The sequence below is a fragment of the Drosophila yakuba genome, chromosome 3L, assembly GCF_016746365.2.
Source record: "Drosophila yakuba strain Tai18E2 chromosome 3L, Prin_Dyak_Tai18E2_2.1, whole genome shotgun sequence".
NCBI lineage: Eukaryota > Metazoa > Arthropoda > Insecta > Diptera > Drosophilidae > Drosophila > Drosophila yakuba.
Window position 1 is genome coordinate 5,577,110 of NC_052529.2, and position 23,029 is coordinate 5,600,138.

Genomic DNA, 23,029 nt, shown 5'->3' on the forward strand with positions numbered 1-23,029 from the left:
TGCACCACCGCACCACCAAGCCAACGAACCACTGAATCACCCACTTCAGATTGGGCCGCGGGCACTTGGCAGGCCGCACTTAGCTGCCGTTGCCGTTGTCGCCGTCATTTTGTTTGATAACATCGTCTAGCAACGTGTCTGGCCACCCGTGTGACGTAAGCCCAGCACATTTCCAGGACCCCCTAACCGCCCAAGGACCATCTCTTCAACCCTCCACCCCATTACACACTCATGTATCCACACACTCATGTATCGCACACTCATGTATGCATTGTGAACTCCAGCGTTGGCGCCTTTGGCATAATCAGTTGCAAAAATTTGACACGCCGTGAGTAAATGGGCAAAAAGCGCACTTTTCCCGCTTCCCCGTCGCCATTTTTCCAACGCCATTTTCCTGACTCACACATACACACGCACATGGTGTAGTTGTGTAGCAGTGTGTGTGCTTTATTTGCATATCTGTTTTTGATTTTTGTCGCCGTTGGCGTCTATTCAATTTGACGTGCCGCTCGGTTGCTCAGTAGCAGCCCAATGAAATCAATAAATCTGCTCCACCGTTTGGATCCAATTTATCACTTTGCAGCAGAAAGGGGCTTCCCTTTTTTTCGCACCACTTTCCCAAGCACTTTTCCCCCATTTTCCACTTTCGCGTGCAGTGCCACGCCCACAGACATGCGGCTAAAGGGGCTTATCCGCGAAACGGTGTGCATACAACTTTATTTTTTAGGGCAACGCGGCGTATGAGTGATGTGGTGGAGGCACCAATAATGGCCTGGCAATTTCTTATGCCCACCTGAAACTCATTCAGGCTGTGAAACGTATGCCTCGGCCGCCTCAGTCAATAATGAAATTTAGCAAAATATCCGCGGCACAAAAGAAGCGCGAGTCCTGCGGCGTTGAATTCCCGAAATTTTTAGGGGGCAAGAAGCTTTGCATATTTTACGGCGCCATCGAGCCATGTGCCGAAATGTTTTGTGCGCGCTTAAATTGCGGAAGTGATAAACAGGCGGCTCCGGTCCAGGAAGCATTTTAATATTTCAAGTTTTACTCGAGGCAGCAGAAGATGCTTTGTGCTGCGCGAGCGAAGCAAAAGCGAGTGGCAAGACAATAAAATGAGTAGAAACACTGTTTTTTGGTTTATTTTTTTTACATTAAATATATTTAGATGGTTTTTCTTTCAAAATTGTTTTCTGTTTTCTGGATTCCATGAGCGGGACCTCAGTGGCGTTCGAGGACTTTAAGCCGGGGCCCCAGCAAAGTAAAAGTTAAACAAAATATTGCAATTGGAATGTTTTCTGGTTTCGGCTTTTTTTGGTGGCGCCACGCCCCCCAGAAGTCGTACGCCTAAAAAGGTCCTTTCATTCATGGTTTTGTGTTTTTGTGGGCTGGGGTTGACATTTCGGTTTCGGTATCAATTAAGCAAACTTCTTACATCAAATACATTTATATTTCGATTATATTACTTGCTGTCCGTTCGCTCTGTGTACATTTAAGTTAAAATAATTAAGTAAGCTACATTAGTGGTTTATATTCAAAAATTACTTTACTCGCTGCCTACTTCCATGCGCTGCTTAGCCGTAAAAAATAGACGAGATACAAATCATTTGAAATGGCACACGAAAACAAAACAACCAAACATTTCTTAAGCGTTAAGAGGAACACAAAATCTTTGGTTAAAATTTGTCAATTCTTAAGGCTAGGTGTTTAATCAAGTGTTCGTGTCGTTAATAATTTATTATTACAAGCATTTAATGCACTAGACAGAGTGGCTAAGTCAATCGAATTTCGCCCAACTCCTTGAGGCAACTGAAAATCATTTCACAATCTCTAGCATAGTAACTTCGTGACAATCAAATGAAATGAGTGTAAAATGGCTGAGTATCAACAATAATGAAATTAGTGCCCTGCTTAGATAGAAATTTCTTAGATTCACTTTTTCTTCACATTTATTATTTGGTTTAATTTTTTTTATATTTTTGTTTGTTTTTTGTTTTCTTTGTTGTGTTCAAGTTCTTAGTGGGTAATCAAAACACTAAATACATTTAGCTTATATTCAGTTACTTAAAATAGTTTTGTGTTTTCCGCTTTGCTCTCGACTATTTCATTATTTCGCTTGTTTCAAGTGTTTTATATTTTCTTGCCCCCATTATTTCCTTGGCGCTTTTCCGGGCTTCTGGTTCCCAGCTCTTTGGGATTTTCCCCGATTTTCCTGCTGTTTGCTTTCACTTCACTTATCTGCTGATTGTCCACTAAATCTATGCTTGCTCCTTATGCTCGCCATCTATTTTTCCGACTCTTTCTTTTTTTCGGGGCTTTCTGTATGAAAACTACACCCATTTTTTACACAATTAATTTGCATTCGGGTTTTGCTTACTTTAACTTCTTTTGTATATGAATTATTAAACACATTAATAAACAGCTTTTTTTTAAAGTTTTTTCTTGTTTTTTGGTAAATCATAGTTTTGTGCATAATTAAATACGTAATAAATTGCCAAATAAAGTGTAATGTGCATCCATACTAATTTGAATGCACGAATCGTCGGCTCTTTTGGTTTTCTAAAAATGACATTACCCTTTCCCCCAGCTTGCATTTATTACAATACAATTAAACATACAGTATTTTCCATATAAATATTTTGTATATATTAGCATAATTTACCTTTATATATTCAGTCTTAAGCTACAAAAATCGTTATGCATATTTCTGTTTTGTTTTTTTTTCTGTTATTATATCTCTTTATGGCTTTGTTTTCATTAATTTGAATCTATTCAAATAAGTTATATAAATTCGCAATGTATTCATTTTTATTTCTTGTTTACGATTTCAGTTTTATTTCTGGTGCGGCGAAAGTAGGAAAAAAGCAGAAAAGTGTTTATTGGGTAATTTTTCCCGGGACCAGGTTTTGTTAGGGAAAATTCAGGCGAGAATTCTAGGGTAGCAAACAGTCTTACAACTAAAAAGCAGACTTAAACTCTAAGGGTGAACTGCGGGTGGCCGGGAATATTACGTTTACCTATTACATTTATCAATTATTAATTATCGACTATCGGCTATCGTCTATTGCCTATCGACTAACGGCTATCGTTGCAACTTTCAGCGATTGTGTCATGTTCTGCGTTTGCGTTTATCTTACAGGCATGCCTCATTTTAGTGGTTTTTGGCCAGCTCTGTCTCTCCATCTAAGACGTTTAGCGCTTTCCAAGTTTTACTGTAGTATGTACCTTGCTCAAGTAAACCAAAAGTGTCACTATGGCTAACCGTTTAAACTAATTCTATGTAGTACAGTGTAGTGGTAGTCATCATCCTGCGATAAGTTGAGTATCTTTCTTTTTTTTTAAATGAAACGCCAGTTTGCTCGGAGGTTCTCTTTTGGGTTCGTTTTGGGCTCATAGTTTCGGTAATATTCCGGTTTTGGTATCGGTTTCTATATCTCAATCTCAATCTGAATTTGTAGCTGAATCTGCTGCTGAAGTTGTTGAAAAGTCGAGTCTATCATTACAGCTAACAGCTAGGTGTATAGTATTAAATTTATCGAATTTCGTTACCCCTTTTTACATATTTACAGGACTGTAGCTGGTATCTTTCGTAATTATCGTGTTGAAGCTCGTTTCCCAAGGGCACCACATCTCCAAGACAGTATGTACAATGTAGAACCAAACGTTGGGGTCACCATTTAGCAACCGTTCACGGAGCTGAGGCTTCAACCCCGGCTGATCATCAGTGCGACCAGACTCACTATAATCGCCATGCCCTGGGCCAAAGGATCAGCTCCTGCCGTCGACATGTCCTGGCCCACATTGCTGCGCACATCCATCAGATCGCGGGAGAGGGGCAGCTCGGTGGGATCGCTGAGTTCATCGTGGCAGGGCAGCATTTCCGGCTTCAGCAGGAACAACTTGATGTAGATCGCGTTCTTGGTGGTCAAAATATCGAGGGCGTCTCCCGACGCCGAGTGCGATGTCATCAGTACATCGAGATCGTTGTGACCCACAACCGGTGAACCGGCGCCATAGAAACCCTGCTTGTGCAGACTGAGATTGTCATCCAGGTCCAGGCCATGACCCAAGGACATGCCACCGTTGTTGTCGTCGTAGTAGTCGTATCGCTTGTGAGTGGGTGCCACTGCCGCCAGGTCCTTCTGCTTGGCCTCCTCCTGTCGCTTCCTCCTGCGGCGCATCTTGGACTCCACCACGTTCTCCGCACTCGAGGCGAACTGCCGTTGTCCCCGCAGTGCCTGTCGGGATCTGCTGCCCAAATGCTTCCTGCTGTCGTCCAGAGTCAGGCCGCTGTAGCTGCTGCCCACCACGCTGTTGCCCACGCCGCCCATGCTGGCGCTATTGCTGCCAATCGCCGTGAATCCTCCGATATTGAGCACGTCCAGGATGGTCGGCGGCACCGGGTCCACAAAGTGCGACAGTTTCGGCTCCTGCAGCGTGCAGTGCAGGTCCTCCAGCGAGTCACGCAGCTGCAGGTGACGTGTGCGATTTTTCAATTCGAAGATCCACTGCAGACGACAGTCGCAAATGAATTTGTTGTCTGCGGAAGACAGGTGAAAAAGAAAGAGGAGATTTTTGTGGGGTTATTCGTGAAATTGCTTTTGTCAAATCGTCGCCCCAAAAACCGATTGTCCAACGTCTGAATGTTTGAATGCCCGAACGTCTGCCCACGTAAGCGAATGATTTTCCCCTCAGCTGCTAAGTGGCCGACTGCAACAATTGGCTGTCATTTGATGGCCGATTGCCACTCCAGCTATGGGTACACCTCAAGAATTTCGCAACTCTTATAAATTAATGAAATAGTATGAAATACATGCTAGTTGTCTGCACTTCTCGCAGTGCACGGCTCCAAACTTCAGCTTCGGCTTGGCTGAATCCTGCCAGCCGCTTTAAATGATTTTGCCCACATGCGAGAGTCGGGAGTCGGAGTTGCAGACGGAGTTGGTTGGAGAAAGAACAGGAACAGGCAGGAACAGTAGCTGGAGAAGCAGTCGTAGTCGTAGTCGTTGTCGTTGTCATTGGGGCTGCTCCTCACGTTAAACGCCTCAATGACATTTCCAATTTAGACAGCAGCCTCCTCTCATTCGGGAGCGATTGCAGCCGGGGTTTTGACCACTCCCGTCTGTGGGCCAGCGTCTGTCAGTCAGTTGGACAGCCGGACAGCTCCGGTTCTGTGATTCTCCGTTTCCCCCCTCCCCCCACAGCTCTCCAACTCAAACTGTTGTCAATTATTTTGTAGTACGCCTGGCCATGCGTGGACCTAATCTGCCACTGCTTCTAATCCGGCTGCCGCCTTCAAAACCCCTTTTCAATTTGCTATTTGGTTAGAGGACATGGGCTGACTGGATTCCAAATTGAGCGGATAAACAAGTGCCAGAGTGGATCTAATCGCCGACAATGGTCTAATGAATAAATCAAATTGCGTTTCAATGGGTTTCCCGAAGGAAACTTCGTTCTGAAAAGGGGCCAAATGAGCTATACCCTCGTGGGTATAATTAGGCCCCAAACACATTGTGACACAGTTTGCCCTGTCAACATGCCGCATAATTAGCATAAGCGTTACGAAAAGTATTGACTAACTGGCAAACACACACATGAACACACTGACTACATCATCATCATTACCATCATTATCACTGGCAGGGCGCACACAAAGTCAGTAGCCAGCCAATTGAGTTGGCAAACGGGTGTCCTTTTCCTTCCCCGAATGACAATAATAATCCGAGGCATATTTTCTGTAGTCCGGGCAAAAAGAAAAACTTGCCCCGAAACGAAACGACAAAAGGAAACTTTGCTTTGCAAAATAGTCGGCAAATTAGTGCAGAACGGGGGGAGGAGGGGTCAAAAGCCAAGAGGAGCCAGTCAAAAATTCTAATTTTCCATATGAAAGCATGCAAAAACCATAAATAAAGTTAAATATGCACAGCCGGAGGAGCAGACTATGTGCTATGTACACTTGGAAGCCGGTCCGGAAAAATGCTGGAGAAATGGCCAACGACTTGGCAACATTTAGCAAGCAAATTACAACAAAATTAACATGATAATGAAGTGACCCGGCTGGGTGGTGTGGCAAAAGCTAGAAAAGCTAGAAACTGAATGTGGATGTGGCCATGGGTGGGTGGCCATTGCAGTTGGCAGCTGTTCGCAGCTGACCAAATGACAATGACTTGCCCCCAGACAACGTTCCATAAAAGTGCTTAAAAAAATAAGAATTACAAAAAATACGTAATATATGTAGGAGAAAATGAGGGGGGTGGTGGAAACGGAGCCGAGGACACTAGACTGTCGCACTTTGTGTGGCATAAAATACTTTTATATTTTTAATGATACTTGGCCAAAGCGGTAGGAAGTGTTTTGGTCTGCTGCACACGCTCCGGCACACTCACACACACACACACACTCCCCCCCTCCCCTTACCCACTCTGTTGGCATGCAATGAACTCCCACAGCCCATGTCGACCACGCCCCCTTATTGCCATATATGCATGTGTGTATGTGTGGCTAGAGAACTGCGGCTGTTAGTCAACTAGATGACTTTCAACTTTAACAGCTCATGCTCCTCTTACTCATTCCCTTCAGCTAACACTGCGAAAAAATGTAAATACCCCAAGTAAATAAAAGTTTGATGAATGCATGTTTCAGAATGTCCTTTTAAATATCCTTTTTATCTACAAAAAATCTTTAAATGCTTTTTGAATTGAGTATTAAAGCACTGTGGTCTTCTAAACGTGATCCATTCTAACGTGTTCAAATCGAACAAACTTTCGTTAAGTGTATGATGACGCCGTAGCTTTTCTTTCATTTTGGGTTAAAATTTGGCGAGGGGACAGAGAACTGTCGGAAACGTTTTTACGGTTAGCAAAGGACATTTACATACACACTGACACAGTGGGAGGACCTGCCCCACATGCATGCATGCGTCTGTGTGTACATTAAATTTTATTATTGTCATTTTCATGGCGTTGTCGGACGGATTCGGACCCCATTTCCCTTTCCCTTTTCCCTTTTCCCAACCCCATCCCCTTTCCCTTTTCCCATTTCCCCTTTTCCCGCCCATAACTTTTCGGTCAGCTCTATTTGCATAAGTTCAGTTTTGTGTGCGCGTGTGAGTAAGTGTGAGTGTGTGAGTGTGGTGCAGCCAAATTAGACTCAACTGGAAGTTTGTTTGGTCAGTGTTAGTGCCGATGTGTGTGTGAGGCATTTCATGTGTTGAAACATATTCATAATTAGTTGTCAGTACGGTAGAAATGGGGACGCTAAGGATTCCTTTGATTGGGTTTGTTTGCACAAGATGTTTGCCCTTTATCGGGCGTACATACTATTGTATGTATAAGTTTTCCCTGGTATTATTTTACAGTGTCTGAAATGGCAGCAATCCTTCATCAGGACTCCTGACAGCCTCTGCGGCCTTTTCTCGTCTGCAAAACCCTCTAAATGGCGTTTCATTAACATTTATTCTAAATTTAATACACTAAAACTGGAGCTTGCCCGGCAACGCAGGGAAAAGTTTCAAAAGGAAAAGGCAAAAATTCGCATTAATTGGCTGGTTTTTAGGTGCTGCCTGCCACATTAACCCATGCTGGCCCCTCTCGGCAGCTACTTCCGTACATACATATTGAAAAGCGCAAAGAAATCGCTGGGTTTTTTCGCTTTTTTTCTGTTTTTTTTTTCGGTTGGTTGAGGGGTGGAAATATCAACACAAACGGCCAAAGTTTCTGCACGCCCCAAATCAGCACAGCTGCTGGCCTAGTTTTAAGGCCTTTGTTTCAGCCTGGACTACGGTTTATTTTTTTGTAACTCCGGACTCTTTTCAGTCCTCGTCCTCCCGCCTCCTTTCAGGCTCCCACTCGCGTCGGGGTCACCAGGAATCCATGAATGCCGCGCAGCTTTGTTTGAAATCAGCTCATTTTTGGCGGCTTGGCCAGCTGGCCAACGTCCGGCTTCAGGCTTTTGGCCAACTGCAAAACCTGCTAGCTGGTTGCTGCTAACTGCTAACTGGTAACTGGTAACTGGTAACTGGTAGTAACTGGGACCTGGGTTCGTTTGCGGTGGTCCGCCTTTGGCTGCCACCAGGGGACAGCACGCACAGTTGCCAGTTCTGAAAGTGGAGGCGAACTGCGGTCAAAGGGGGCGTGGCAGCGTTGTCCTTCGCCTTTCGCCATGCGAAATGGTGTGTGTGGAGGACTCTGCTCTCTGGAGGATTTTATCATTTTTTATTACATTTCTCGAGAGCGCTATGTATGCAAATGAAGTCGAAAGTTTCGCTTTGTGTAGTCGCTAGTTGCCTTTGTTGCCGGGCTGAGTAGGGGAGTTGGTGATAAAGGCAAGCTTGTTTGGGAAGGCGTGAAGGGGATCGAGTCCTCCCATTTGCATTGGATACTCTTTTGTCCACATGATGCACACAGCATATGATAGGAAGAGTGATAGTTGTGGGCCAGAAGGATTGGCTTTAAGGTTTACAAGACAATACAGGGGCAGCCCAGATCGATAGATATCAATAGTGATTCAAAAATTGTTAAAATTATAAATTTTAAAATTTATTGCAATGTAAACTTCAAGCTATGTTAATTAACCAACATTCTAATGAAGTAGAATTCCTTAAATTTCGACTACACCCTACACTCTCTTGAGGAGTTCATCTGTCGCAGAGTCAAAGTTAGTCGATGTGATACATTCAATCTCCCCTCGATTTCCCTCGCATTTTACGGCAAGTTCTTTTATTTGTCCAACGGAGGGGAAGCCTTCAAATTTGTGGACCTTCTTCGTGCCGCCTTTTTTTTAATGAGCTTCATTTTCCAAAGTTTTTCTCTGGCTCGTTTTATATTTTTTTCTGTTGACTTGTTTTCTGGCTTGTTACGGCTGTGTGTGATTTTGCCGGATCATTCGCAGTGCGTGTATTTAATTTTGCTCGTCCCTTTTGGAATGGCATGGAATATGGCCAAGGGATGGAGGTGCCACGGCAATTTTCACCAAGTTCATTCAAAATCAAATGGGGTTCCACTAAGTTGGGGCCAAAAAAGGCGGAAGGAAAGAGGCGGCCATTGAAAGCCATTTGAATGGCCGTCGCTTTTCTCGCCAATTTTCTTTATTTCGCCAAGTGAATGCTTCGCTCATTGAATGTTTTTTATTAGGCCAAATGAATGCGAGCCGCTACAGGAAGTGGACTAAACTGGAAGTCCTCTTTATTTTCTTGCCCTTTTCTCCTTTTTTACTTTGCCCATTTTTATTTTTGCTGTGTGAAAAGGCAAAAGGCCGTACAAACTTTGTAATGGTTGCGTTGTGTTGATTTTTGCTCAGTGTTTTGTACATAGTTTGTAATTTTAATAACATTCAACGGGCGCTTTTTTTTCCGCTGAAAGCGCGGGATTTTCCAATCAGCCGTGCCCAGCGGAATCAGGAAAAAATTACACTTTATTTCTTTCATATCAAATTATTTTCGGCAATCGAGCGTGAAGTCAAATAAACAGTCGGCAAGATCAAACAGCCGGCTGCCAAAAGGGAAAGTCATTGCAAGCGATTTAACAACTATGCCCGGGGATAAATATTTTATGAAATCGCATAAACAAATCAAAGACGAATCACAGACGGCGCAAAAAAAAAGGAAAATCACTTTCGCAAAAGCAAAAAAAGAAAAAATGAAACTGGGGGAGGCTTAGGGCAGAAATCACGGGCGGCGATCAAATATGACCACTCAACCGCGCCAGGACTTGCACATTAGCCCTCGAGCATCTTTGCCAAAATATTTGCACAGCTGAAGGGGGAATGAGGAGGGTGGATTTCAATTGGGTGGTGTGGAGCAGGGGGGGTTGTCTATACCGGAAGAGGGTTCGCGGGTAATGTGTTTGTTATATGGTAAATCGCATAAAAAATACAGACAACCCATAGAGGGTAGATATATGGTCATAACAATAACAACTTGTTACCCCCCCCCGATCAACTGGCGATTGCCGGCCTAATGTTTGCCAAAATAGCCCCAGCATCATCGCCAAAGATTTCCGGCCCACTCCCGAAATTGAATTGTATTTAATAAAATATACGCGAGGGTTGCGTATGAGGTTTCAAAAAAGCACAAAAACCCTGGGGGTAAGAAATGTATAAATAAGTAATGAATCTTTTGTTATTGCTCTGTGATTTGCCAAGTCAAGTGGATATTGCTCTCATTCTTTTTATCCAGTGTGTGTGTGTGTTTTGTGGGTGGGTGGTGTTCAGTCTATTATCGGTGGTGATATGCATTATATGGAGACACTGGCCATATATCAAGCATCAAACTGACATAAATTGTCCGCTTGATCGGATGGATTGGGGCATACATACATACGTACTGAAGGATTGGAGGACTGCAGGACTGAAGGACTATAACCACACGCCGAGATGCACCGTGCAGTTGGCCATTCATCAATGCCAACACTCTCATGTCCGCATCGCCTGTCATCCCCGATATATCGTCTCACTGGACACTCGCAGTGCCGCCGACGATGCCATACGGAATACGGTATACGGTATACGGAATACGGAATACGAAATACGGATATATTGCAAATTGAAATTATTACATAGTGTAAACTCTGGCAAGGAACTGCCTCCATCTGTTTATTTATGGCCCCGGCTGCACTGCTAATCGATGGCCGGGGAGCAGAGTTATGCGACACTCAATGTATTTTATCGAATGCGGCATAAGTTGGCCAAAATATTCAATTAAATGCTAGTCGTACACAATTTATGTTTGCCCAGTGCCATCCTAATGAGTTTTGGCTCTGTTAATATCGATGGGAACTATGCAAATAAATAAGCCTGCAGTTATGTATGCCAACAGCAGACAGTTTCTCGTTTGCAGGTACACGGAAAATAAAAAGCCTATCACTGATTAATGGGCTATAAATTAGTTTGGAATCGAAAATAAATATTTGAATGTTTCACCTAATAGGAATTAAGTTGCAGCACATATCTTCATTGATTTATACCAGCCTTAATCCAAAGCATACGAATCTCTGACTATGATTGCCTGCCAATGATGAGAACATAAATCGCCTAATTATGTCTCAAATATATTCCACATTCTGTACAGTTTGCTTACAGTCACATGCTTCTTGGCAAATTCTCTCAGTTCAATTTAAATGTTTTCCCAGGTGTAGTTCATTTTTAATGATGCCATTCGGAGGCCTGGCTGTTTACTGTCAAAGCCGAACGAGTATTGATGAAGGTGTTTACTCAGCGCACACATCCTGCGTGCTGAAGGACATGTTATGCTCCAGCGATCCATCTAAAGGAGGTAGGATTTAACCATATATCCATACAGCCCCATACACAAACCGGCAAATTTGGCAAAGCTTGCGTGGCGGGTGGATCAACATTCCAGTACATCAACTACTGACGAAAAACCGCAGCCAAAACATTACCTCAGGGGGAAAACTCAGGGGGCGGAGGCAGGTTGGAAAACTTTGGGAGTGAAGGTGGGTGGGGGTGTGCATATATTAAGATAGATTACCCCACTCACACACATTTCGGCGCATAAGTGCTCCAATGACAGCCCCGAATTCGCATTAAAAGCAGAGCCAAAGCCAGAGCCAGCATCCCTCGGAATCCAAGCGGGCTTATGCGGGAAATTAACACGCCTAATGCCCGGGCACCTTGAAGTGCGCATAAATTATAAACAAGCTTCATTATCCCACCGCCGAAATGTCGCCGCCATCGTCAAACTTTAAGTCCTCGGCTCGCAAACTATGCGACTTTGGCGCTGGCAATTATAATAAATTCGGTTAATAAAGCGCGTTAATGATCAGCCATCAGCAGTAGCAGTAGCAGTAGCAGTGGCAGAGCACTGGCACTAATCTGTATCTATGTGTATATCCTGTATATCTGTATCTGGATATCTGTATCCTGGCATATGCAAGGACTCTAATTGCCGCATTGGCAAATGCCAAATGACACGGACAGAGGCTAAGAGTTTCCGGCTCTATTGTCGGCTAAGCCAGATTGGATTAAGTTTTCGGTAGCATGCTAGCTAACTAAAACTAAGTGGCAGTCAACGAAAGACTTTTCCACTTCATTTCGAGCCAAACGACGATTTTCCTTTGCTTTTCATTTAAAGTTTGTCCTCAAAAAAAAAAAACAGAATAAAATATGCAGCTGAAATGAGAATGTAGGAGAGGAAGAAGCACATATGGGCACCCCCTTAAGGCGCAGAAAGTTGTCCAACATTATACAATAAAAACTCATTAATAATACGCATTTAAGTTATAATTGAACTACTTAATGTGGCCGCTGGCCCTGGAAGTGTGTGGGGAAATTGCATGAATATGTCCATTAGCTTTCAGGCGCCGCTTTTCATACCACCGGAATTTCCAGCCATTTCCCTTTGGCATTCATTGTTTGTTTTAAAAAAAAAAAAAAAAGTATGCCAGGCAAGTGAGTGCGCATAGTTTCAGTTTTCATTCAATCGAATTGTTGCCTGCGGCTATAGAAAAAAAGGTGAGTAATTAAAACGGTGCCCGGCGAAAGGCGAAAGACAATTAAATGCATGCCGCGCACTGTCGAACAAAAGATGAGCGATGAGTTTGCGTTTAATTACGTGGACAGGCGGCGGAGATTTTAATTTATGATGCGTGAATTTGAGCTCAAAAGCAGCATGCCCACATCGCACAACCCACCACATCCTGCATCCACATCCTTGCCACCATCATCTCTTTGCCATGACAGCAATACTCGCCGCCAAGGAAGTGCGGAAATTGAATTCTAAAATATTTATAGCTCCCCTTTTTGGCATACTTTTGGGGGGGGGGCCGAGTTAGTGATTTATGCAGTGCTCAGCAGCAAATTGCAAATGAAACGCAATGAAACGAATCGAAACGGAATGAATTACTACTTATGCATGCATGTTCGCCACATAAACACACATCTATCTATCCGCCAAATAAATATGTATCTTCCATATGGGGTAGGTATGTATGTACATATGTAGAATCAGAGCTGGTCTAGTCCCATCAAATCGGAGTCCCACTTATTAGTCTGGCTGGACACATGCTACACAATGCTGAGCCATAGATTTATGGCTGGCAATCATCGGGATTTGCAGCAGGACACGCAGCACATGGAGGACATGGAGGACATGGAGCAACTGCTGCCCTGACATTGACTATTGAAAGTCAATTTCGGGTGCGTGCCACACGCTCATTTGTCCGGTTTATGGCCAACATCATTTGTTTTGGCATTTTTGCCAATGAGGCGCAAACGCCTTTTATGCGTCCCAATAAATTCACGCTTCCGGCATCTAAATTTGCCCCATATCCTGCCCCTCAAAATCCCTAATACCTGTTTATTGTTGCAGCTTCGTGCGCGCAGTGTTTACAAGGCTGCTGATGCTGCATTGCAAATGAGTTTCGCTCGTTTCAAAGTTGAAAGTTTAATTTGCTGCCCAACTGGGCAATTTAACCGCCTAGGGTCAAGGCCCTATGCCATGGGATATTCTAATAAAGTGCACTAAGGTGGCCTGTACTCATGTATTAATCACCTTCAGTAAGTGCTTGCAAATTAATCGGCTGACTAATTACTGAAATCTATAAAGACGTAAACAGGTTTAGCACGCCCTAGGGAACCGAATTCATTTAAGAAAGGATAATTTTGAAAGCTAGTTTTATGGGCAGTTATTTTGGCAGGCAGAAACTATTGTGTGAAAACTTGGCGCTGCCTCAAATTATACCTATAAAGGTGACCAGTACTATGCATTAAAGAGGATTGCTTTTGATTTACACGTTTATAGGTATAGTATAGTTTAAATATCCTAGAAAATTATCCTTTGTTTAAATTAAAACCCAATCCATTTCTGCAATTCATAGCTTACATCCAATAGTTAAAAATCAATACGCAACTTGAGCCATTTTAACCTCAGTGAAACCAAATATTATTCGATGAGCTCTCCGCAGGCTCTCACTTTCCGTTTGGCCTCATGAAAATTTATGAACTCTGGCATTTTACAATACTCTATTAAGTGCTGCCAAGCCAACAGAAACAGAATCAGAAACAGAAACAGAAACTGAAACCGAAAGGGTTGAACCGAATAATCAAATTGCAGTTTCCAGCTGTCATGTCCACACAGACGCACTGTTTCTACATTGTTTTTGGCTATTTGGCAGAGCGGCAAAAACGGAGCTTGGAAAAAAATCTGTTAGAAATCCTATTTATATTTCGAAACAATAACCATTCAATTCCATCTAACGACTAGGGCGCTGGCCACCGGCGAGCATAACGAACCAATTGAGCTGGCCACGACCCTCGTGGGGAAGGGGGCGGCTAGGGGAAACGTTGTGGGCGTGGCATTTATTAGCAATTGCTATGGCGGCGCCTTTTGTGAAAAATTCGAGGTGGCTTTTAAAGCGGAAGCATTCGCAATGCCTGCCAGGACATGGGGCGGTCGACGAGACCAACACAGGACACCACAGGCGCGACGACACAAACAAAACGTGATTCGCATACAAATAAACAAGGCTACAGAGGAATCCTCCAGCTCCAGCTCCAGCTCCAGCTCTAGCTCCACTCATCCACCCACTCCACCACCCACTGAACCACCCATTCAGTGGAACAGCAGCACACATGACCCTTTGGGGCATCGGAATTGAAACAAATGCCACAATGCAGGGCGTGCCTATAAATTTTTCACCAAATACATTGGCCAAAGGTGCAACTGCAACTGCAACTGGAATGTTTGGGTGGTGCAGTGGGTGGTGTAGTGGGCGGTGCTGGCAAACCAGCATGTGTGGGTGTGGTCCGTGGCTCAAAAGGTCCGTGAAATGGCCAACTGGGGCATTGTTTAGGGGCCGGTGTTCAACTGCCCGCACACGGACAACAGTTGAATGCAGAAGCAGGCTTTGCCAGCGGTCGATGTCACTACTCGGCAGGACACTCGAAAAAAGGGTTGTCACTTTTAGACAATTACTTTACCTGGAACTTGCATACGCACCTCTAAGCAATTTCGTAAACGCAAACATCTTCTTTAACATAGCATATACATTTATAAACATTTTCTGGCGCCCTTAAACATGTAGTAAGCTACTCTCTTCAATTTAAAGGCAACATTTTCTTTGCCTGCAACGTTGCTGCCAGCGATGTGTTCCCAGAATCTCGGAAAAGCTGCTTAGCTGCCGCCTGTCAATGGCAATTACGTCCTGGGGCAGAGTTCAAGTGGCTGCACAAATCACGGCGCGAAATGAAGAGTCAACCATCGACCTCTGGCTGCCAGACTAGATGCCCCACCTTCACATCCACATCCACATCCACGTCCATGTCGAGTTAGAGCTTGATGCATGTGCTGCAATTTCGAAGCGAGTACATGCTGATCATTTGTCCTGGGAACTGCAGCTCTGGAGCAGAAGCTGATGCCCCGGAAAATCCCCGAAGCCCAGAGCGTGTGACGAGCATTTTGGCAAATAGTTTTGCCCACTGCTCACCTTGATGGCAAATCCTTGGGAACGGGCTGCCCAGGAATTCCATCAGCTGATCGATTAGTCGTTGCCGCCGAAGCAAATACTTTCGTCCGGGGAATGCCGCTTGTCAGTGGAATGTGGATGTGGCCAGTGTGGAAGATGGGTGGAGCTGGATGGAGGTGGATGGACGAAGGTGCCATGCCCATGTCACGTTTTATGGATGCCAGTGCGAGTTTATCTTTGGACGACAGCGGCAACGTCTGTTGCGAGTCAACGCTGTCCTGGCTCCCATGTCCTTGGCCATTTTGTTGCAATTTTTATGTGCTTTTATGCACTTGAGTTGGCACCAGTCCCTTCCTTCAACCGACAACCACCTTCGACACTTGGCCATCTTTCTGCCAACTTGTCATCTTGCCACTTGGAAGCATTTTCTCGCTCGCTAAATTGAGCAGCATTTTTTCCCTTTTCCCAATCTTCGAAAAAAGGAAATCCCCCCCCTTCACATTTCTGTGAGATTTCGTTTGAAGTGTGACTGTTACTGTCTTCACAGAGCATTTAGCCTCATTAGGAGGCTACAACTTGTAGGCAAAACAGCAAAAAAGCAAAAAGTTGTGCAAATTTAATCAGGAAATCGTATGTAAATGTTTGAACTTTAGGCTTTGGCTTTGGCTTCGAGTCTAATGAAGCATTCAGTAAGTGGCACATTCAAAGGCCGGAAAATGTGCCACAGTGCGGGGATAATCACTGCATATGAATTAAAAAGTTTTCAGGGGGGGAGAAGCGAATGCGAAAATATTTTGTAGTTTAAAGCAATTTGAAGTCATTTGTAGCCAATTTGTGAAATGTCTGTGTATGTGTTGGAATGTGTGTGTGTGTGTGCCAATGCAATTACAGTTGCTCACTCAAACACACACATTTGTTTGGCAATGCGCTCAGCCATTCCGACGTTTCATCGTCACTCGTCCTTTTTTCCAACTTTTTTCCCACTTTTTTTTCGCACTGCAAATGAGTCATGCTAATGGCAAACCATTAGCAAAAATGCCACTGTATGGGTGAGAGTGATAATTAAGTTGTGTGCATGTGTGTGCATATGTGTGCTGGTGTTTCACAGAGAGAAATGGTGATTTTGAAGGCTGTTGTTAAATATTTAAATGTATTCCATGGGCGAAAGCCATTCTCTTTGTTGCCACTAGCTTTTGCGTTTGCGCCAAAGTCTAATTGCAACCTAAGCCGAAAGTAAAATTACTTAAATTGCACACAGGAAGGCGATTCTTTCAAGGCGCAAAACAAGTGGGCTAAACTTTTTGCTGAGGCCTTGAATCAAACTTAATACCATTCGAAAAAGCCAACGAAATTATTTGAAAGTGAATAGAATGGTATTTTGCTACTGAAAAAACCAGGGAGTAGGCAATCATCTATTGTTGCCCATGCGATCTATAATTTAGTTTGCAAAACTTATAGATGGGCTTGCATTTCTGTAGCTGTCATTTATTTTGGTTTTCCTTTCCCAAGTAGTTTTACCGAAACTGCCTATTACTTAGTGAAATTAGTTTCCAGCTGCACAAGTGGCCAAAATAAAGGCCACGATGACAGGCCCACAAAAACGGCGACTTCCTATTTCATTTTCATTTACCTTTAATTGAGCTAATCAACACGCCATTTGCATTCGCTATTCGCTATTAGCCATCGCGGCAAACTAAAACCAAACTAAAGTGGTTGCGACGGGGCAGATATTTTATTGTTATGCGTTCGCGCCGCAAAGCACTACAAAATTGCACTTTAATGACTAATTTAGACACACATACAAGTATATGCGAGGACATGCGAGGACATACGAGGACATACGAGGCCATAAAAGGACGTTTGCTCGGCGGCAGTGTGGAAGTGAGTGTCGCCGGAAGTGGAAGTGCACACTTGAGCAATGGCGATACGACATTTCCTTAATGAAGGCGAGGGGCATAAAAGTTGATGGCCCTCCGGCTCATTTGGCCAGCAGCAGCATGCAGCACATACTGGTATAGCACATATAGAGCATATGCACTAAACGGGGCCAACGGGGCGTATGTGTAATTATAACAAGTTCGGACTTCTGACAGTGCTCCATTTTGTGCACTTGTCAGCTTTTTGTCACACGTCTCCCCACGTCTCCCCATTTCTCCCTTGTCGCTCGATGGCCTGTCAAAGTTGGTTCGCTTCTGCGAGTAAATGGCTCCATGGCCATGAAGTTTGCAACTGGTAGACGAGAGAGACACTCACCTGACACCAGCAGCTCACTGGTGCTGTTGACCAAATTGTCCATAATTGGCTGGAATGTGTAGAACGTCAGCGTTTCCAATTTGTTTGCCTGCACATTGATGGACAGCAGGGCGGGGGTGCCACGCAGCAGGCCATTGTCGATTTTCTTCAGCAGATTGTTTCGCAGATTCAGTGTTTTCAGTGTATTCAGGCCATCCAGGGCGCGCTCAGAAATGCGCTAAAAATGTAAATGGGTTAAGAAGATTAGTTTTTAGCTTGTGCTTAAATTTGATTAAACGTAAATTTTTTTTGTTTTTTTTTTTGTTTTTGGGTTTGCAAAATGTTATTTTCACAGCGGCGACCACATGGCATCTACTATCACTATATGTATATATACCATATTTGGCATACAAAAACCGAAAAATATTTTCGTGCTGCCATTTTTCCGCATTTCTGCGTATTATTTTCATTGTTTTTCACAGAGTTTCGCTTTCCGTGTGCCATTGTTGTTGTCATTGTCTTTATTGTTTGTTTGCGAATTTATTTATGTGTGTGTATATGCCATTTATACATGTACCAACACACCAACACTCACACATAAACTCTGTTTTTTTTTTTTAACTTGTATGTACGTCCCAATTCGTTTGTCTTGAATTTTATTATACGGAAAAAGTGTTTTCTTTTATTTCATTTCTGGTTTGCCGTTTTGTTTGGCTGAACAACGAAAGTGAAGGCGGCGTATTCCGCCATTATTTAATATTCAATATGCTTTGTCTGGGGAAATGGAAAAATTATGCATATTAAATGACGAGTCCAAGGCGAAAGGAAGCTGATGCCAAAGCTCCCTGCTCCCGTGATGTGGCATTGAAAAATAACCTCAGCTCATGTTGCCCCCCCTCCCCTCCAGCAAGCTTTTCATGTTTGTGTTTATTTGCCCAGATGATTGACATATAAAAAAAATATGATTTTATTGCGATATTTTGTTAGTTTGATGGGCGATCCTTCGATGCCTACGCGCCCAATTTATTAGCTTGACAACGGCGAAAAAATATAATTTACGAGCGATTTATGTGCGGATTGAGTAAACAAAGTTATGACAACGGGATTAATGGGTGGCCAGGGATTCGCAGCAAGGATTCCCCTTTAAATTTCCAGAATATAAACGTTTGGTAGTACTTCTCCTAAGATTTAACTCCACCTTCATTTCAAAAGCACTTGTACTGAAGTTATTAAAAGTTATGTGACAAGTTGAAAATTACTATGCGTTACATTCTGCAAACTTTTTGGCGACAATACAACTTGCTTGTCATTAGCTGCTGACATGTGTAATGGCTGTGCCAACTATTTTAATCTTCAAAGCAGAGTGAAAGCTGCTTAAAGCTGTTAATTTCTCCTACACTTTCACCTTAATGCACTCGGTTAGCCCCTTAGCCCCTTAACCCGATTATCTGTTTATCTTCATCCCCAGACCATCCGCACACCCACAGACACCCGCACACCCCCGCACACACCCTCACACACCCACAGACACCCGCACACCCCCTCACACACCCTCACACACCCACAGACACCCGCACACCCCCTCACACACCCTCACACACCCGCACACACCCGCACACACATGCAGCGTTTTATGTTGTGTCAGAGCTAAACCTTTCAACGGCAAATGATTTATGAAGTGAGCAAAGGGAAAAAAGAAAAGTAAATATATATAGAAAAAAAAGGGAAAGCGGACGGGGAAACCCAAGCCAAACATGCAACACAATTTGCTTTTATTGAAGGCGACAATGGCACGAACACCTAACGAAGAAAGGGAATTTTTTTTTGGGGTCCAGGCAAATCCGGGAATCTGGAGTCCGGGTCTCGAAACAAAGCGCACAACGTGGGCGATAACAAGCCCAATCATTATGGCTATGACAATGCGGCAAAGGATCCCAGCTGAACAGGACCCCACTTGAGCGGCTGCTCTCGAGTGTCCTGTCCTAGTGTCCTGTCCTAGTAGCCTGACACATATGCGGACTCGTCTGAGTGTGACATGATATGCGAGCACTTTGTAAAATGGGAAATATGAAGGAGCAGCCAAGCAGCCAGCCAAGTAAGGAAGGAACAATGTTGGCCCAGGATATGGATATTCAGGATTTACGCTCATACGGCTGCCTTACATAACTTTCTGAGCTGCGAGTGTTAAGCGACATTTTTCTATTTACCCACACACGCTGGCCATTTTTATGGCCGCCAGGATACGCAGGATACAGAAGGGTCTCCAACTACCAACTACAAACTACCAGCTACCAGCTACCAGCTACCATCATTCGCCGGATATCAGATGGCAGCAAGGGAGCGCCATAAATCCATTATTCCCATGATTTGTTATTCAATATTTTGTAAGTAGATTAACTTGCGGCGCACATTTGTTTGCCACCGAGCGCCGAAAGGCGACTGTCAGCGTGCGGTCCGTTTGCAGAGGGTAAATGTGCGAATTAAGCCAGGACTCGGCGACGAAAACAGGACCTTGTCCGCACCCAAAAACGTAGAAAACATAATTTACCAATCTATTTATCATATTTTCACCCCACGCCCCCTCCCCCACCCCCAGCCAACATAAAACGGCCAACGGAGCACCGATGCTGAGTGACCACTTAAATCACCACAAGAATAGACATTCGAATTGAATTTATGACACCAGCAAAAAAGTTGCCTGTGTATTTTGGCCCCAAGGATATGGCATTTATGGTGTCCTGCCATCCACGTCCCTTCTGTTTCTTATGGCCACTCGGCAATTTATGGCCCCTTAAGTCAGCTGCTCCAAGTTGACCAAGTGACCGAGGCAGACAAATCTTTTTAATCCACTTGCATTAGAGTTGATTGAGAAGTTTCGTACTCCTAGATTGCATTGCCCTATACTGCTATGTATAGAGGTGGCTATACATAAAAAGCAGTCAAACAACTATTTCGAGTGCTATAAATGCGCACTTGCAAAACTCAATCAATCTGGCAAATAATGTGCAAGCTTAAATTGGTTTTCTGCTGCGGAAATTACACAATGAAAGTACCAATAGAAAATGTATTAAACCACCTATGATGAGGCCATAATCTCCATCCGTTAGTAAGGTATACACTCACCTCAATGCGATTATCATCTAGTTCCAGTTCACTGAGGCTCCACAATTCCGCAAAGACAGTGTCGCCGATAAAGTTCAGATTGTTGCGGGTCAGCTTCAGCACATTCAGATTGCCCAGTCCTCGGAAAATCTCGCTGGTCAGCACATTAATCTGATTGTGGGCCAGATTCAGGAAGGTTAACCTGGCCATATCGGCAAAGAGACCTTCGTGCAGAGTGCTGATATTGTTGTTATTCAGGAAGAGCCTTTCGCAAAGTGGCAGATTACGGAATGCATAGCGGTCCATCTCGAAGATCTGGTTGTGCTCGAGGTTCAACTCCCTCAGCCTGATGTGATTGGCGAAGGCGTCCTGGTCCAGGGCCATAATGTGGTTGTTATTCAGGATAATCCTCTCCAAGAAGGGCAGATTGGCGAAGGCATAGCTCTTGACAATCTCCACCTGCGAGTATTCAATCACAATGCTGCTCAGGTTCTTCAGCGGTTCAATGATCATCGTGGGTATGTAGTCCAAGCGGGCATTGTTTTGGATCACAAACTTCAGTTCCCTCAAACGCTTCTGCTGATAGAATCGCGTCCAGGTGGTGTCGTTCTGATGCAATCCCTCCGAGAACACCCAGCACTCGGCCTTCTGCACTGGCACATGGTTCTCATCCGGGGTGCAGTAGCACATCAGTTTCATGTCCCGCCGCCGGGTGCAGAATCCAGTGCTGTCCATGGGTCCACTGTACCCAGTGCTTCCCGAGTTCACGGCACTACTGCTGGTGAACACATAGCCGGAGGAGGAGCCCGCTGTCGACGAGGAGCCACTGTAGTAGCCATTGTTCATGTTGTTGCCACTGCTGCTGCTGCTGCTGGAGGAGGACGAGAGGACGCCACTGCTGCTGCCACGCCCCCTGGTGCGACGGTCATCCTTGGCGCGCCCCTCGGTGGGCGTGACCAGGCAGGCGCCAATTAGCAGGAGCGAAAGGAGCAGGAAACAGATGGCGCTGTCCGCCAAAGTCGCCATTTTATGGCGCTGATGATGCGGCAACATGGCCAGCTTATTCCTATCGCTCGGCGGAGCGGATTCTGCAAATTGAGGGAACAAAACAGAATGACGTGGTCAATAAAATTGGCTTATCTTATGGCTGTGGGCTGCAACACCTAGAGAAATAAACAATGGTTTATTTACTTGCAGGATTTTATATAAATGTTGTATATATTTAAACAATCCATTCTCAACTAGAGTATCTTATTACCAATATTCTTTAAAATGGGTAGATATTTTCTGTAACTCAAATAGCTCATTCTCTCAGTGTATCAGTCAAGGTAAAAATGTTTCGGACGCAAAATTAGATTTTCCTAGCCTGGTTTTTGTGTTTGCAAATATCCCGAAATAAACTCGCGCCTAACAAATGGATTTCATTTCATGTTTATGACAACTGAACCTTGTTCAAGGTGGCGAAAAATTGAAACTGGCATCAAAGTTGGCAGCCATTCATTGGAGTTTATTTGCCCACTTGATGGCTGTATTGTTCTCGCTTCAGCGGCAAGTGCTCCATAAAAATGCTAATTAATGTTGTTAACTTTCTCACTTTTGCTCATATTTCATTTGGCCCAATTCGCGGGATGCCGCACTGGATTCATTCTCATCCTCATCCTCATTCCAGACCCGCAACTTATTTCCCCCTTTTCACTTGCGCCCCCATGAAAGTTGAATTGGCTCGTTGGGAAGCCTCCTGCTGACTTCATTTGACGCTCGGTTGCTTTGTCACTTGGCCCTTTCCCAATCCCAATCCCAATCCCATTTGGGCCTTCCATTTTACCCCCATAAACAAATTTATCGAGCTCATAAATAACTGCAACACTGTCGCTGATTGTTCGCTCAACGGCAGCGGTGAAGAGATGGGAATTCCCCTTCATTTTGCATTTCAAGTGTCATCGGGCAAAGTGCTCTCTAATTATGCTCGTATTTTTTAATAAATTAATAAGTCACACGGACACCGGGCATATTTCGGCTTCTGGTTGCTGGCTTATTTTGGTCTTTTTGGCACTCGACTGCCGGGTTGGCTGGCATAATGAAGTGTAAATAAGTTATTGTCAGTTGTCAAGTGAGTTATCGTCGTTATCGACAGTCAGCCCAGTGATTTGCATAAAATATTGTCGCAATTTCCAAGGGGGGTTGGGGGGATGGAAAATCAAGGGGATTAGGTGGATGGAAAGCCGAAAGTCACTTGAGTTATTGACTCGGGCATGCTTCATTACATTGATTTCGATTAT

The 23,029-nt window shown here is 44.2% G+C and overlaps 1 protein-coding gene across 2 annotated transcripts in view; it reads right to left on the reverse strand.

The window, feature by feature from the left end:
• Positions 1-1,438: 1,438 nt before the first annotated feature.
• The window catches only part of LOC6533024 (connectin), a 132,916-nt gene continuing 111,325 nt past the window's right edge, over positions 1,439-23,029 (reverse strand). For both annotated transcript variants that reach the window (XM_015194296.3, XM_002093723.4), the window contains 3 exons: positions 20,772-21,838; positions 17,670-17,886; positions 1,439-4,537 (listed from right to left, as the gene is read on the reverse strand). In XM_015194296.3, the coding sequence (XP_015049782.1) occupies positions 3,702-4,537; positions 17,670-17,886; positions 20,772-21,803 (2,085 nt within the window). In that variant the 5' untranslated portion in view covers positions 21,804-21,838 and the 3' untranslated portion in view covers positions 1,439-3,701. The remainder of the gene's footprint in view (positions 4,538-17,669; positions 17,887-20,771; positions 21,839-23,029) is intronic.